This window comes from Gallinula chloropus, assembly GCF_964237585.1.
Source record: "Gallinula chloropus genome assembly, chromosome: 1".
Taxonomy (NCBI): Eukaryota; Metazoa; Chordata; class Aves; order Gruiformes; family Rallidae; genus Gallinula; species Gallinula chloropus.
Genome location: NC_140085.1, coordinates 124,676,911 through 124,691,546, shown reverse-complemented (window position 1 = coordinate 124,691,546; position 14,636 = coordinate 124,676,911). Strand labels below are relative to the sequence as shown.

Here is a 14,636-nt window from a genome sequence, read left to right as displayed (position 1 = left end):
GTCTTGCCAGGCACAGAGATTAAACTGACTAGCCTGTAGTTCCCCAGGTCTTCCATTTTGCCCTTTTTAAAAAATGGGGGTTGTGTTTGCCCTTTTTCAGTCATTGGGAACTTCACCAGACTGACACAACTTCTCAAGTATGATGGAGAGTGGCTTAGCTACTTGATCTGCCAATTCTGCCAGGACCCACAGGTGCACCTCATCAGGTCCCATGGACTGTGCACCTTCAAGTTCCCTAAATGGTCTCATACCTGATCTTCTCATATGGTGGATGATTCTTCATTCTCCCAGTCCCTGCCATTGCCTTCTGCAATGTGGGCTCTGTGGCTAGAGCCCTTGTTGGTGAAGACAGGCAAAAAAAAGTCAGTGCATACCTCAGCCTTTTCTATATCCTAGGTAGCCAGGTCTCACTTATCACTCTGGAGTGAGGGCAAAATTTTGCTGTGTCTTCCTTTTATCACTGGCATAAAAGCTTTTCTTGTTGCCCTTGATATCCCTGGACAAATGTAATTCTATCAGGCCTATAGCTTTTCTAACCTGATTCCCAGCTGCTCATACATTTATATAGAAAGAAATTTCATATAGCAATAATTATATACATAAAGGAAAACTTACCTTAAGGCTGTTGGAACTATTTCACTGTGTTAATATATCCTGGGAAACTTTGAAATTTAATACAATTTTAATTGTAGAATAACTTTCTAATTTATCTTACAAGCAAGAAAAGTAAGATGAAGAGAATTAACCCCTTCTGTCTATTCTCCTCTTCTTGAAAAAGCTGAAATTCAACTAAAAATGTTCCCATTACTTTCATTTTGTGACTTTACCTCAAATCTTTCCAGGTACTTTTCTAATATCTCCAAATAAATATAGATATTACATTTGAAAATAGTTTAAATTTTAAAATTTAAAGGAAACAAAGAGAAAGACAGCATCTTTGAATATTCACCATGCAATGATCCAACTGTGACTGTACTACTTCCTGCTCAACACTCTTCATCTCCAGCTTGGGCACCTGCAACTTCACTTCATCTAAAATTCTTTTACATTCTTGTAGGCGCTGTTCAAAGTTGGCTGGCTTCTGAAACAAGCGAAACTTTGTGGACACATCCTGCAGCTTTTTCTGAAAAGCAAATATAGGTCAGGAATAAATGTGAAACCAAATCAATAATGAAGACAAGGGTTAGACCTGGTTTAGAATACTTAGAATCCATTATCAATCAGCAGTTTCTTGTTGAAAGAATTTAAAACTTTTGGGGAAAATACCAGCAGCAGAAAACCTCAGTCTTGAGAGGATGAAAAAATATATTGCATCATCCAGGGGACATGATGCAGCACAGTCAGTGACAAAATAGCCCATACACTCAACTGAAAGAAGTTTTTTTTCATTAAGCGGAGTTTTAATGGGTTGAACATAATAAATTCACATTCCAGAGTGGAAACTTCAACTCTTCTGTGTTGCTACTTCTTGGTATGAGGAGTAAATTTTTCAGTCCCTCAAAGAAACCCTAATAAAGTGGCTGGGCAGTAAGTAGGTCAAGCACAAAACCTGAGATTTAGAGTAAAAAATTTCGATATTAAAAAAGCATATCCTAGAGTAAAAAGAAAGTAATTTGAAGCAGAAAAGTTAATGACAAGCACAGCTTCTAATTTCACTATTTTCACAATTTTTTATCTTTGTGCATTAATTATACTGCTTGCTCACATGATCCCTACCCCAGGGGGAGGGGAAATAATTAAAAATAAAGCAAAGAAAGGCCATTTTAATTATCTATTTGAATAAGAACTAATTTCTTTTTAGATGTACAGAAGAAAGTACTAGTAGAATAGGGTTTTCTACTGTTTGAAAAAAAAAACACAATGTCACTAAGAAACGGATAAGTAATTAAATAGGAACTCAGCATCTGCAAACACACTTCTGAGTTTTTCATTTTCAAATCCCAGAAACTTTACACCAGCAGAGTGTTGTGTGTACAACACAAATTGAGAAAAACTGTAATAAGGAATAGAAGTAACCTATACATAGGCATTAGAAAAAATGCTTCCCCCACCTTTCAAATTTTTGTGAAGGAGGCAGGAATAATAAGCAGAAGGCAAATCCTGGGTAGCACAGAAAAGTGTGTATTTCCAGCTCCTTCCAGCTCCTTTTGATAACTCCCCTCATTAAATACCCTTAATGAAATTGAGATCCAACAAGTTAAGAAAGGAAATCCTTCCCCTATGTAAGTGAACATTTAAATAAAAAAATGAAAACAAAGGGTAGGAATAAATGATCTTATTTTTCTTCAGTGTGTTTGCATACACTAAATTCATACTTAATTTTTTATCTTCTTGTGACACTTCAACTTGATGAAGATCAAGTCCTGTGAGAAGTTTGCAATGCCACATCAGTATCTGTTAGAATCTGTGTTGGCGTTGGTCAATAAATTAAAGATTTATCTAGAAAAGGGAGAGAATGACAGTATTAACAGTAGAAAAAAAGCCATCTGTGAAGAATCACTGAAGGATTGCACAGTACTGAAGATAATTATATGTAATGAATCAAAAAAAAGTAATGCGTATCACATCACAAAAGAAACACTAAAGTTGATATACAAGTGGGATCTAAATCAACTATTAACACTCCTACTTGAGTTATAATAGATAATAGTTATATTATATACTTACATTTATCACTGACAAGTTAAAAAAAATTAAATATTGGCTCAATACTTAAAAACAGCCAACCGAAGTTGGTATTTAGAATGATTTGGAACATAAAGAAGAAAAAACAAAATACCTGTCACAGTATGTATGTTGTTGTATAAAGCTATATTATGCCTGAATAATGTGCACAGTTTTGATCACCTCAGCTCAAAAAAACTTATAAAAATCAAAAATGTACAAGGAGAAATGACAGTACAAGCAAAACTGTATATGTAAAGATCTCAGTATGATTTAACACACTAGCCTAGAGAAGAGACAACTGAGGAGGAGTAAAATTAGTGGTATTCAAACAATTGAATAGAAAATGATTGTAAAATGTTTCTGAAAATTCATGAAGAAAGCGACACCAATATAGGGAAAGCAAAATGAACAAAAGGAAGGACAACTTCACCTAGCATTCTGTCAGACTAGCTGTTAAATTCTCTTGAGGATTCCATCAATTTACAAGAAAGGACTTAGACATGAGGTTTCAAATATCTCTGCCCCAGAAGTAGCTTGGCTGCAAATCACTGGGAAGCATCACTAAATGTTCGCCTTACTCTGTTTAGTGATGGTCTTCTGGCTACTACTGGAGATACGGGTTTTGGCTAAAAGTGTCTCTGGTGAGAAGTAATGTGAGAATTCTTAAAACCTTAAAATGTGTGGTCAGCTGAATTTATTTCACATCAACAGCTGAATTGGTGCCCAAACTCAAACTTAATGGTCAGTAAGCAAACCTGGCTGGTTTATATAAAAAGAACAGAAACAAATGAAGGGAGAAAAGGAAAGTCAACAGCTACTCCAGTAGTATTCATTCTTCATTTGAGGGAAATGTCTTACATAGAAATAAAAGATCCATAGTTATTCAGAAGTGTAACTGCAATTTCTTCCTGCAAAGAATTTACTGTGTAATTTCCAAAAGTAGCCCTTCCTCAGACAAGATTTCACTGTCAGGTAACAATTGTTAGACTAGTAGGACTAACTAATCACTATGGCAGAAATAGCTTTTTATTTTGCTAATCATTCTTTTCCCTTAAATTTAAAAATCAGAACTTTAAACCTACAGTAATTCAAATAGCCAGGATAAATTTGGTCACTTAACAGTTATTTCAATATCATTGTAATTACTTATTTTTATAATTGCTTACTTTCTGTCTGGGTAATTTAACTAATATTATAATAAATACATGTTAAATTAGAAATACTACTTAGTGCAAGAAAAAGAACTGCATGCAGTATTTATTTATAAGTGACTATGCTCTTCTGGAAAAAAGTGAGATGTGTTTTACCCCTAAAGGTACTGCACAACAATAGAAAAGAATTCAAGAGATTTCAGAGGACTGAGATCCAGTATAGTCATAAATACTTGGAACAACATTTTCAGTTTTCACCCTTTTTGGTAGTTTATATTGTGCATGTAAATTTTCTCATTTTTTTATTCGTATTTTATCTAATGTAAGCAAAACAGAGTCTCAAAATAACCCCATTAATCTGTCAACAATCGAGCTGATGCACATGGTCACCGAAAGAAGTCTTTTGAGGAAAAATAATATCTGCACAGAGATGGATTAAGGGGAAAGAAAAAAAAAGGCATCTAGAAAGAGCAGTGCTCCCTTGCATACTGTTGAGTTTATAAATATTTAGATGCAAACTCATCTGATGTCTGCATTTTACATATGAAATACACACAACATCACAGCTGCCAGGACGACCATCAGAAGGTGAATTAGTTCAAAAGAAGACAGAAAAACAAGAAAAAATAAAGATTCTTGACAAAGAAAATCTAGTTCTGTAGGTAAGAGGGAAAAAAATAATCAATTTGTTGATGTCAAATTAATTGTTAAAAATCCATTATGTTACGCATAATAAAGTATAAAACTGAAGATAAGATATCTGGAAATATTTGACAAAGATAAATATGGCCTTCTTCACCATTAATACCGTAACAAAATTCTTAATCTTTCCCAAAGAACCATGACAATTTGTTTTAAAGCCTAGGTAACTTGGCAGTAATGTCAAAAAGATAGTCAAGTACCTATCACTGGTTAATGGGTAAAGATTTGGATTGTTCTAAGCGTTAATTAAGTCTTCTTCCATTTAAAATGTGTGTCTCTATGTCTATTAAGTTACATGAAATATTGTGCAAGCTAAAATTTAAAATGGATGACTGCAATGCACTGCTCAGCATAGATTTCGAATGAATTTCAAAATACCTCAAAGGGTATGCCAACAAGCCTCCCTGTACTTTTATTCCTTGCAACTGCAGCACACTCAAAAGACCCTGTACATACTGTGCCCACTGGTTGGTTACATCATCTCTGGATACCCTAGAACTGTTGTCAACTATATAGGAAGGCTGCAGTAAGATGGCATGGATGGAAAGCTTCATCCACTGTAATTTCATGGCTGGAAAGGAGCAGCTAAAACAGAGGAGATGCCTTAAGAATACTTCGTACTATAATACTAGTGTTATTCATGACGTCTGTTTGCAGGGGTGAAGGAAAGATGAAAGAAAATTTGCATACCTGTGCCACATCGATTTGGGAAAGAACTCTTTTGGCAGCATCTTTACCCTGGTTTCGTTTTTTCATTTCTTCCAAACTAATCTCATGGCTTGTTAATTCTGATTGTATTTTCTATTGAAAAAACAAAGACAGTAGTCAGTAGGGTTTGAAGACAATGTTTATGCTGGTAATATTATTTGGAACTGTTGATTTTGAAAGATATTAAAGGGAAGTGCTACACTATATACTGGATCATCACAGGAAATTATTCAAATAATTAATTGTTTACTGACCTGTAAATTATTCGGTTTAGTTTCTCTTATCCTAATAAAAACTTCTCCTGCTCAAACTTAAATAATTGACATTGTGACAATAATGGAATAAGATTCCTAAGAAAGTTGTGATCAAATTGTATCTTCTTTTTGATCTTTCTTATTGAGAAGAATATTACAAATTAATCATAGAAAAGAAAAATACATATAGAAAAGTAACTTCACTATTATTTTTCACACTATCATCAGGCAAGTTGAGAGAAAACTGACCAAAGTATCCTGTATGTTTGTCTTCATCTCACAGAGATGAGTCATATCTATAACAATATAAAATTTACATATATATATATACAAAAACTAAAATATAAGTGTGTGTGTAAGTATATATGCAAACTAATTATATTTACAAGACCAAAGGCATTTGTTATGCTTATTTTCATGAGGACCACTTCAACGGCAAAAGGATTTCAGTCACAAGGGCTTGCAACACAGTATTTCTCTCAATTAATTTAACCTTAAAAAATGCAGTGAAACGTGGAGAGTCTTTTTAAATGTGGCAAGTCCACTACAGGGAAAAAAAAAAAACTAAAATCCTGTTTGCTTATTAAACTAATTACCTTTGTACTGTTCCTGCACAAAAATATACTTTTCTTTCTGTGACAAAATTATGGTCAATTTCTCAAGGAGAAACATTTTCTATTTTCTCCACAGGAAGCTTAATTTACAAACATATTTTGTTTAGTAGACAAGAATTTATTGAAACATGGGGTGATACATTAAAGACAGGTAGTTTATTAATGAAAGGTCACTTGAATCTTGTGAGATGTACATCACAAACTGAAAGACACTTTTATACCTCCCTGTAGCCCTGCACATCTGGTCCTTTCCTCGCAGTCTTTCATTGTTCTCAGAGAGGAGGTTTTCCTCCTCGTTTTGAGGATGCAGAAAATACATATGCTGCTCCCTTCTCATAGCTATTTTTAAGCAGAACATGCTATGCAAAACATGCTGTACACAATTAATTAAGCAGTAGTACTATCCTCTACAACACCCATGTTCAACTACTTGAGCAAAATACATCAGGTAATACTTATATTGGGCAATTGAACAGTGTTTAGTTCTCAATAACTAAAAATCACATAGCCAGACTAGCAAATCTTTCAGCAGTGAGTGGTGGTTCTGAAGAATAGAGCAGTTACATTAACTGAAATTTCTCCCACTGTTCATGGAAAACAAGGTCCAAATTTAGCTTAGAACATCACTTTTCTATGATGGACTTCATTAAGATCTGCTGTATAAAAAGGTCTGGATTTGACAGAAACCCTATGAGCTCTGCACTGCCACAAGAAAATGACATGATTCGGGCAAAAGTGAACCTCTACCCGTTCTCTGCTGTTTTGTAAGCTAATTCATCATGAACTCGAATTATATCAGATTACTTTTGCAATTCATGAGTCCTTTGTACAACTGTTACACCATAATTGCCAGGGTATGAATTTGCAGATTTGGCTCTCTTGAACTGCAGAGAACAGCTTGCCAACTCTTCTTGGTGTATTACGTTTTCTGATTTGTATTTATCTAAATATGACTCAGATAGCCTAACAGCTCTGAAGAATCATGCTCAGTTCAAACCTGTTTTTGCTTATTTTCACAACTGCTATCAATGCCTAAGGAGCTCTCAGCCTAATGTATGGAGAAAAAACCCACTAAGAGAGCATTCTGGTAAGTTACTCTTTATAAAGGAAAGGTCATGCTTCAAGCAGACATAAAAAACATATCTGTAGCAATTTCAGAACTGTCAATGGCTACCTTATGAAACTCTGAAAGGATAAACAAAGTGTCAGAAGATTAGAAAAATGAAGTTGAAGTACCTGTCTTCAAAAGCACAAAAAGAATATTTGCCAATGATGTCAAACTTTTGCAAAAAAACCCCCATGAAAATCACATAAGTCATATAGAAGATGATGCTATAGCAGGAATGACGTACAGTTAAGTCTCAATAAGAACAGCATACTTAGTTTTGGACACTACCCTTAAAGAAAGAGTTTGTTACTTAGTTTTTGGAAGCCACTCTTCAAGAACTGAAGAGTTCACATGAGAAGAACAAATCATCAGGACGGAAACATGATTGACAAGGCAAGACAGGAAGTTGGACATGACAGTTTGTGCAGTTAAAACAGTTAATGCAGTGTTTGGATGCTACTGAGATGTGTAAAGTGTCAGAACCTGTATAGTACAGAAATCTACAGAGATCTTCAAACTTAATACACAACAAAATGTAAGCTTAAACTTCTGAATAACACTTTTCATCTCTTCCCTCTTTGACCAATGATCTGCATGCAGCTGAACAAAATAATTCTCACAATTTCCAGCAAAGGAAAAGTAAGCATAAGCAGCTTTACCAATAGACATTTTACTAAGTAGACAATTGTGAATTCTTTGTCCCAAAATATAAGCCTGAAGGCAATGAAGTGTGGCATTATATCTGTCAAGTAACGCATGGCACAACTGAAAAACTCTGGCATTATATCATCCCATTAACTTTGGTTTTGAACATAGCACAACGATTAAAACCAGATTAATAAACATCTTCACTTAGAAAACGGTCAGGCTTGTAATGCTTACTACAACAGAAATGAAATTATTCACGTTTATTGAGAAGGCAAAGTGTATTAATGCTGCTTTCATCAGAAACACTATTCATTTATTTTCTGCATTGAATTTTGTTCTGCCTGAATACAGCATCTTTAGTTGTACTCGAAATGAGTCAGTAGATACTGTTGGTGGCAACGGATCTCTAGCATTTAATTTTCAGTGCCACATGGTGGAGTAAGCAGCACATAGAATTTACATTCAAAAAAATGATCCGAAGGAGATGCTGAACAGCACATACCTAACTCCCTTTTCTTTCTGAATAAAATAAATTGATAATTCCATTTAGAAAGAGGAGCTAAATATAATTTTGTTTTCTCAGATTTGTTTCCAGTCAGATGAATCAAAGATTACTCCTTATATCAAAACTCTGAACAGATTCGAACTTTGGAAGCAAACATGCAGAGCTCCCGAACCCTTAACAGCTTTCTGATTATAAGCTCACCCATATGTTCTTTCAGAAATGCAACACACATTACTGAACAGTTTGCTAAATCCTGCAGCATGGATAAACTGACCCCCACCCAGAAACCAACATCACTGACTGAAAGATTCCTGTTCCAGCTGTGGAGGCACTGTTGTATGGTAACTTAGATGAAGGAACTGTTTTCAGCTCTACAAAGGAGCTGTGTCAGCAGAAGCTCCACAGGAGATGCCTCCATTCAGTAAGTGCTTACTCTGCCACTGGTTGGCATGGCCATTCACTAAAGGAATAAATATATTTACCTGCATATAATGGATTGTTTATTCCCTTTCCCTCCACAGATTTTAAAGAAGTTCACAACTGAACTTCAGAGAACTTCAATATTTGCATTAAAATCTGTTCAGCTGTTAATTAAGGGTTTTTTTCATTAGGTCCCACTGGCATCTTAAAATAAAAACATGAAAGGGAAAAACTCAGCAGACTCTCTGCTGGTTTTCCCACAGTAGATATAGTATTATCAGGTGAACTTGACATCAGACAATAAAATCTCAAGAACAAAACCAAGTTCTGCAAAAGCACTGAGCTGAAATTTTCCCATGAAAGTGTGTTAATTAAGGTTGGTTGAGTTTCTTGCTGCTTCAGTTGCTGAAGTTCTGAATTACTTCCTTTACACACTCTGTGATCATTGCCAATAATGTAAGCGAGGATGCATATAAACCAGATGCATCCTGGGATATATGAAACATCACCAAAAATTGCTACAATGTATAGGTCAAAATAAACTAGCAAAAAAAAAAAAAAAGACAATTTTACACTTTTATATCACATTTTTCTTATGTATTAGAGTTTTACAAGATGAGAAATAAAACTGATACATTTTTAACTAATGCTGGTTTGTATCCTATTCCAAAAAAAACCTGTTTATGTTATACAAATTCCAAGGAAGCAGAAAAATAATTCAAGAGGGTCAATTGATAGCTTACATAGCTTAGGATTCAGACTGGAACAGTAATTCATCTGGATCTTATTCTATTCTTATTTTGAATTTAAAAGCAAATAAATTAGAATCGGTTTCAAAATAAGACTGAATGTAAATATGATCTTGTTTTCTAAATGTAATGTTTTAATTCATACACACACAAATATCTGTATGTACCTACAAGTAGACACACAAAAAGCAATTGAAAGGCACACCTATCTACATTTGAATTCAAAATACATGGAAACCTTTATTTGTAAAGGAGAGAAAACATGACTTTCAGGGCTACATATATGCAGCTTTGAATACATTTAATATCATCTAAGCTAGTCCATGCAAGACACTTCTTTTTTTTACAGTGACTTAAACCTCTACATCCCTGAGTGACTCTTCAAAAAAAAAATAACTATAAAGCATTCATATCTGTAATCTAATGTCCAAAATTTAGGTGGAATTTACAGAAAAGATGATGTACATCATACTGTAAATTGTTAACAATTTTATACTGGAGACATTTGTTTTTATTTAATTGGTATCCTGACTATTTTAATGCTGCAGTAAAGCGAATGTTATAGAAAAAAAATGTAAGAGAAAAAATAGGTTTAGGTGTACAATTTTATTTCAAAGGCTTAATAAAACATTTCTAAGTAGTTTCTGTGAAACTTACATAAGCTGTAGAACTTGAACTGTAAGTACATTTATTCTCATATCATGAGATAATTAAATTTGTTAATTATTGAAACATTTTCTATGTTTCAATAATTTAGTAACAATACACAGGTCATGTAATCAACTCTGTAAAAGAGCCATCTAAGAGTAGTGAAGGTGATGAGTTTTTTTCCTTTCTAGGATAGGAACTGGATTTTAATGAGTCACATGGTTTATCTTTGTCATTTTAAAGTTACTGCATAGTCTTCCACAACATTTGTAGTTCTTCACTGCTTTTGGATAGGTATACAGTATAAAACAGAGGGAAAATATGACTTGACTAGAAAAGCAGCTTGAACTTCTCGAAGTAATCCTGCCTAAAATTTACTTGCACTTTCATACTGATCACATTGCAAATCCCCATTATAAATATCAGGCTAAGGGACAACCAAACACTTTGGTTGATTGAGAAAACCAGTAAGCGCATCACTTCAACCTGTATGTAACTTACCTGTGCTTCCTGAGGGACCTGTGCTGCATCAACTCTGTCTGCAATGTAGGCTGCTAGCTGTTTGTCAATGACACCGAGAGACTCTTGGATTAAGCGGAGGGTTTTGTCAGTCTCCTGGGCAGACTGAATACTCTGTTCAAGACTCTTTTGTCTTCTCACAGCCTAAAAACAATGACAATGTTATCAATATGCACAGTAAAAATACACATAATACATTTTTTTCCTACTTTTGTTTTTTTCAAACAATGCAGACTAAGAATCAAATGCAGTACTCCTGACTTGTACTCATCCACCTTTTTGTATGATAAGTTGCGTATCTTTTTGCCACTCATTCAGTTCTTTTTAGTAAGAAACAAAGAAACAAACAAACCCCCAGACTGCTTAGACAAATTCTAAAAAATACAGGACCCTGAAAAACCAATGCATGCATTGAGAATTTCTATGCAGAGTGGAAGTTGGCAAAGCTACATAATAAAGCCACCCTGATAGTGCAGCCTTTCATTCTGAGGCATAGCGGTCTTCCTGATCTTATTATGTAGTTCAAGAGATTTTGTTTACTGAGAATAGGGTTACTGTCATCACAATCCCATCTGAGACAATCCACTTCAGTAAGTGAGAGGGATAAAGTCTTTCCTGAGAAGGAGCTCTCTTATAGGAAGTATAAATAGCTGTCTGGAACAGAGGCAATGCCAACTCTCAAAAATAAAAAAAAAAATAAAAAAAAGGGATCCATGTCTTGTCTTGTTTGTGGAATTGCCCAAAGTACTATCACTCTAACTGTAGTCTCTTTTAGTCTAGAAAGTTGCCTTCTGCTTCAACACCACCATCAGTGCCACCAGTGGACTGCCTTTTTCTACAATTCTTTTTTTAAGATTTCTCTCTATTCAAAGGAGCTCACTTTGTGGTTTACCAAATCAGAACAATAAGTTCTCCCTCCGACATGTCCTTTAAGCATTTGACATAAATTGGTTAGCTTTAACTCTAACTTGTAGCAGTTTAATATTATAACTATCAGGTAATAAAGAACCTGGTACTTTCTTTCATCTGTCATCGTGTTCACCTGCGATCTTGTATTTTACTTACACTACAGGTTCTGCCTAGCAGAGTTTCTGTTTTATATAAAGCATGAGAACTACCAGTGATCTCAAACAATACAGTTTTTCTCTATACAAGCCCAGCTGCACTGCTGACCACAGAATAAAGTGACTAACTTCCTTTGACATGAGACAAAGGATGATGGAGAAAGCAAGCAATCTTGAAATAACATTGCTAGGTGTCCTGCCATTTTTCAAGTCACATCACATTTTTCGTCTTTGGTGAACCAGCTACGCTTTGATTTGATTTCATAGCTATCATAAAACTCTTGCCTTGAACAAAAATATCTCTCAGCAATTCAGTGAGAATTCTTGATACATCTGTACCTTCTTCACAGGGCTTAGGTCCTCATAGAGATTCACATTTAACAAATTAAATACATTCTTTTTTTGTAAGAGTTCTTGCTAGCTGTTTGATTTAGTCAAAGGATAGGGATCCAACCAGTATTTACTATATTTGTGTTTGTAAGCTGCTTTGTGCTATTTCAAAACAGCTGATCAGATAATCTTGTATCACTGCCAGTTTGAGTAACCTTCTGTGGAACTGAGCAGCTTTACATATCGGACCCATGCTGTCAGTGATAATGGAAGCACCTGAGACACTAAGGTATTATTACTCCACCAAATGAACCATTACAACAGTGCAAGGCTTGGTACTTAAATAAATTTTACCCTTCTGAGATTTGAGATTTTATATTACAATGTTCTCAGTCTGTTCAAAACAATGGGTTTAAAACCCCTGGCTTCCATTTACCTTGTCACTCACTACTACTTTGTAACCTTGGCTGAGATACAGTCACTCACTACCTTTCCATTTGCATCGCTATACGCTAAACTGAAAGACACCTTGAGCAGAAAGCAGTTTCTAAGACCCATGGGAAAGGGCATCCTCCTGGGAGCATGGAAGGAAACCTCTCTGCCTCTAGCAATCTCTTTGGCTAACCACTAGGACTAACCTACATGCATAGCCCATTCATACTGAGGGCTGTGGTGTTCTGATGTTTGGAAAAGCTCACAATTTAAAACAAGATACTGAGGAAGTTCCATTCTTATCAGTCATTAAAATAAATGCCTGTGCTTTTTGGAGAATTCAATATACTAGACACAAACTTGGTTTTAAATTCTTCTGAAAAACTGCTTTTATTGCAACACTTGAAGCTCTGGACCTTTGCTAAATGCTACTCCATGCTAACTATTATTTGCAGCTAAGCACTTGCTCAAGTGTAGATAAATTTGCTTCTAGCCTCAGGAGCAGCCCACATGTATGCAACAATGCAGTTATCACCACATAGAAACTCACAAAACATCTTAAAATCGTGTGACAAATAGGTGGCAATTGAAAAGTTGTCATCTCTGTGCTGATATCAGCTGAAACTATTTATATAACCATTCTGTTGTCAAATAAAAACACTCCCAAACCCATTGATCAACTATTAAAGGCAGATAAAGTTAAGAAAGAATTACAACAAAACCTTCCCCAAGTTTCACTGAATTATTACAGCTGAATTTCAAACAAATATAAAGTCAGATAAACATATACCCGTACCTGGGATATCATTATGAGCTCAGAAACTTTGTACAAACACAAAACATTCCCCTTTCATCATCCTCAGAGAGGATTTGATTACAACCCGAGACCCTGTGTGATATTTTCTATCTTCCAAGTGAGGTGAAAGCACAGCTTTCCAAAAAAACATGAACAGTTTAAAGTATGAATGGATAATATCAGACCAAGATGTGAATGCAGCGGTACAAGACAGAAACGATTTTGGCAGTGGGAGCAGAACCGCATAGTTGAGCACTGGGAAACGGCACTTTCACAGCACTGATGCACAGAATTACGAGGCTGGAAAAGATCTTTAAGATCATTAAGCCCAACCATTCCTGTCCTATGCTAAACCATATCCCTAAGTACCTCATCTACCCTTCTTTAAACACATCCAGGGAAGGTGACTCAACCACCTCCCTGGGCAGCCTGTTCCAGGCCCTGACAGCTCTTTCAGAGAAATTTTTTTTTCTAATATCTAATCTGAACCTGCCCTGGTGCAGCTTTGTGCCATTTCCCCTTGTCCTGTCTCCTGCCACTTGGCTGAAGAGACCATCTCCCACTCTCTACAACCTCCATTCAGGTAACTGTAGGTGGTGATAAGGTCTCCCCTCAGCCTCCTCTTCTCAAGGCTAAACAACCCCAGCCCCCTCAGCTGTTCCTCATATGATTTGCTCTCCAGCCCCTTCACCTCCCTGGACTCGTTCAAGGACCTCAATGTCCTTCTTATGGTGGGGAGCCCAGTACTGGGCACGGTACTTGAGGTGCAGCCTCACCAAAGCCAAGTACAGGGGCAGGTATATATGGCTATTGGTTTTCTGAGGTATATATTGGTACTAGGAACAAACCCCTACCAACCTCAAGCCTCTCTCCTGACTCTCTCTACCTAACGCAACAAATGCAGTAAGAGAGTCTACACAAAAACCTTACAAAAGGTAAAATGCACCCAAAAAGCTGTATGAAAATATAAGATATTACTCCAGTAGACAACAGCTGACTCAAAAACTTAATCCTTCTCAGTACATAGGCCTCTGGCATTGGCACTACAGAATACTTATAAATTCAGTCCAGGGGAATGCCACAACATGTAGGAGGCTTCTGCCACTCTTTCTGTAGAAAAGAGAGTCACTGATGGAGGTAATCCTTAAAGTGCTCTACAGAAAGAGGCAGACAAATGTACCCTTGCATTTGTCCTTACAAGTCATATGTCTGGGCATGTACAGATCTATATATGACCATTTTTAAAAGTCAAGTGAAAACTGAAATTTTTTATACAGATATAAAAATATTTCTTATTTATGTTATTCTGGGTGGTTTTGGG

General features: G+C 35.7%; 1 protein-coding gene across 4 annotated transcripts in view; it reads right to left on the bottom strand.

Moving 5' to 3' along the window:
- Window positions 1-14,636, bottom strand: part of DMD (dystrophin) — a gene marked incomplete at its 5' end in the record, with an annotated part of 1,290,802 nt that overhangs the window by 691,970 nt on the left and 584,196 nt on the right. For all 4 annotated transcript variants that reach the window (XM_084279200.1, XM_084279202.1, XM_084279199.1 and 1 more), the window contains 3 exons: window positions 950-1,123; window positions 5,211-5,321; window positions 10,676-10,837. In XM_084279200.1, the coding sequence (XP_084135326.1) occupies window positions 950-1,123; window positions 5,211-5,321; window positions 10,676-10,837 (447 nt within the window). The remainder of the gene's footprint in view (window positions 1-949; window positions 1,124-5,210; window positions 5,322-10,675; window positions 10,838-14,636) is intronic.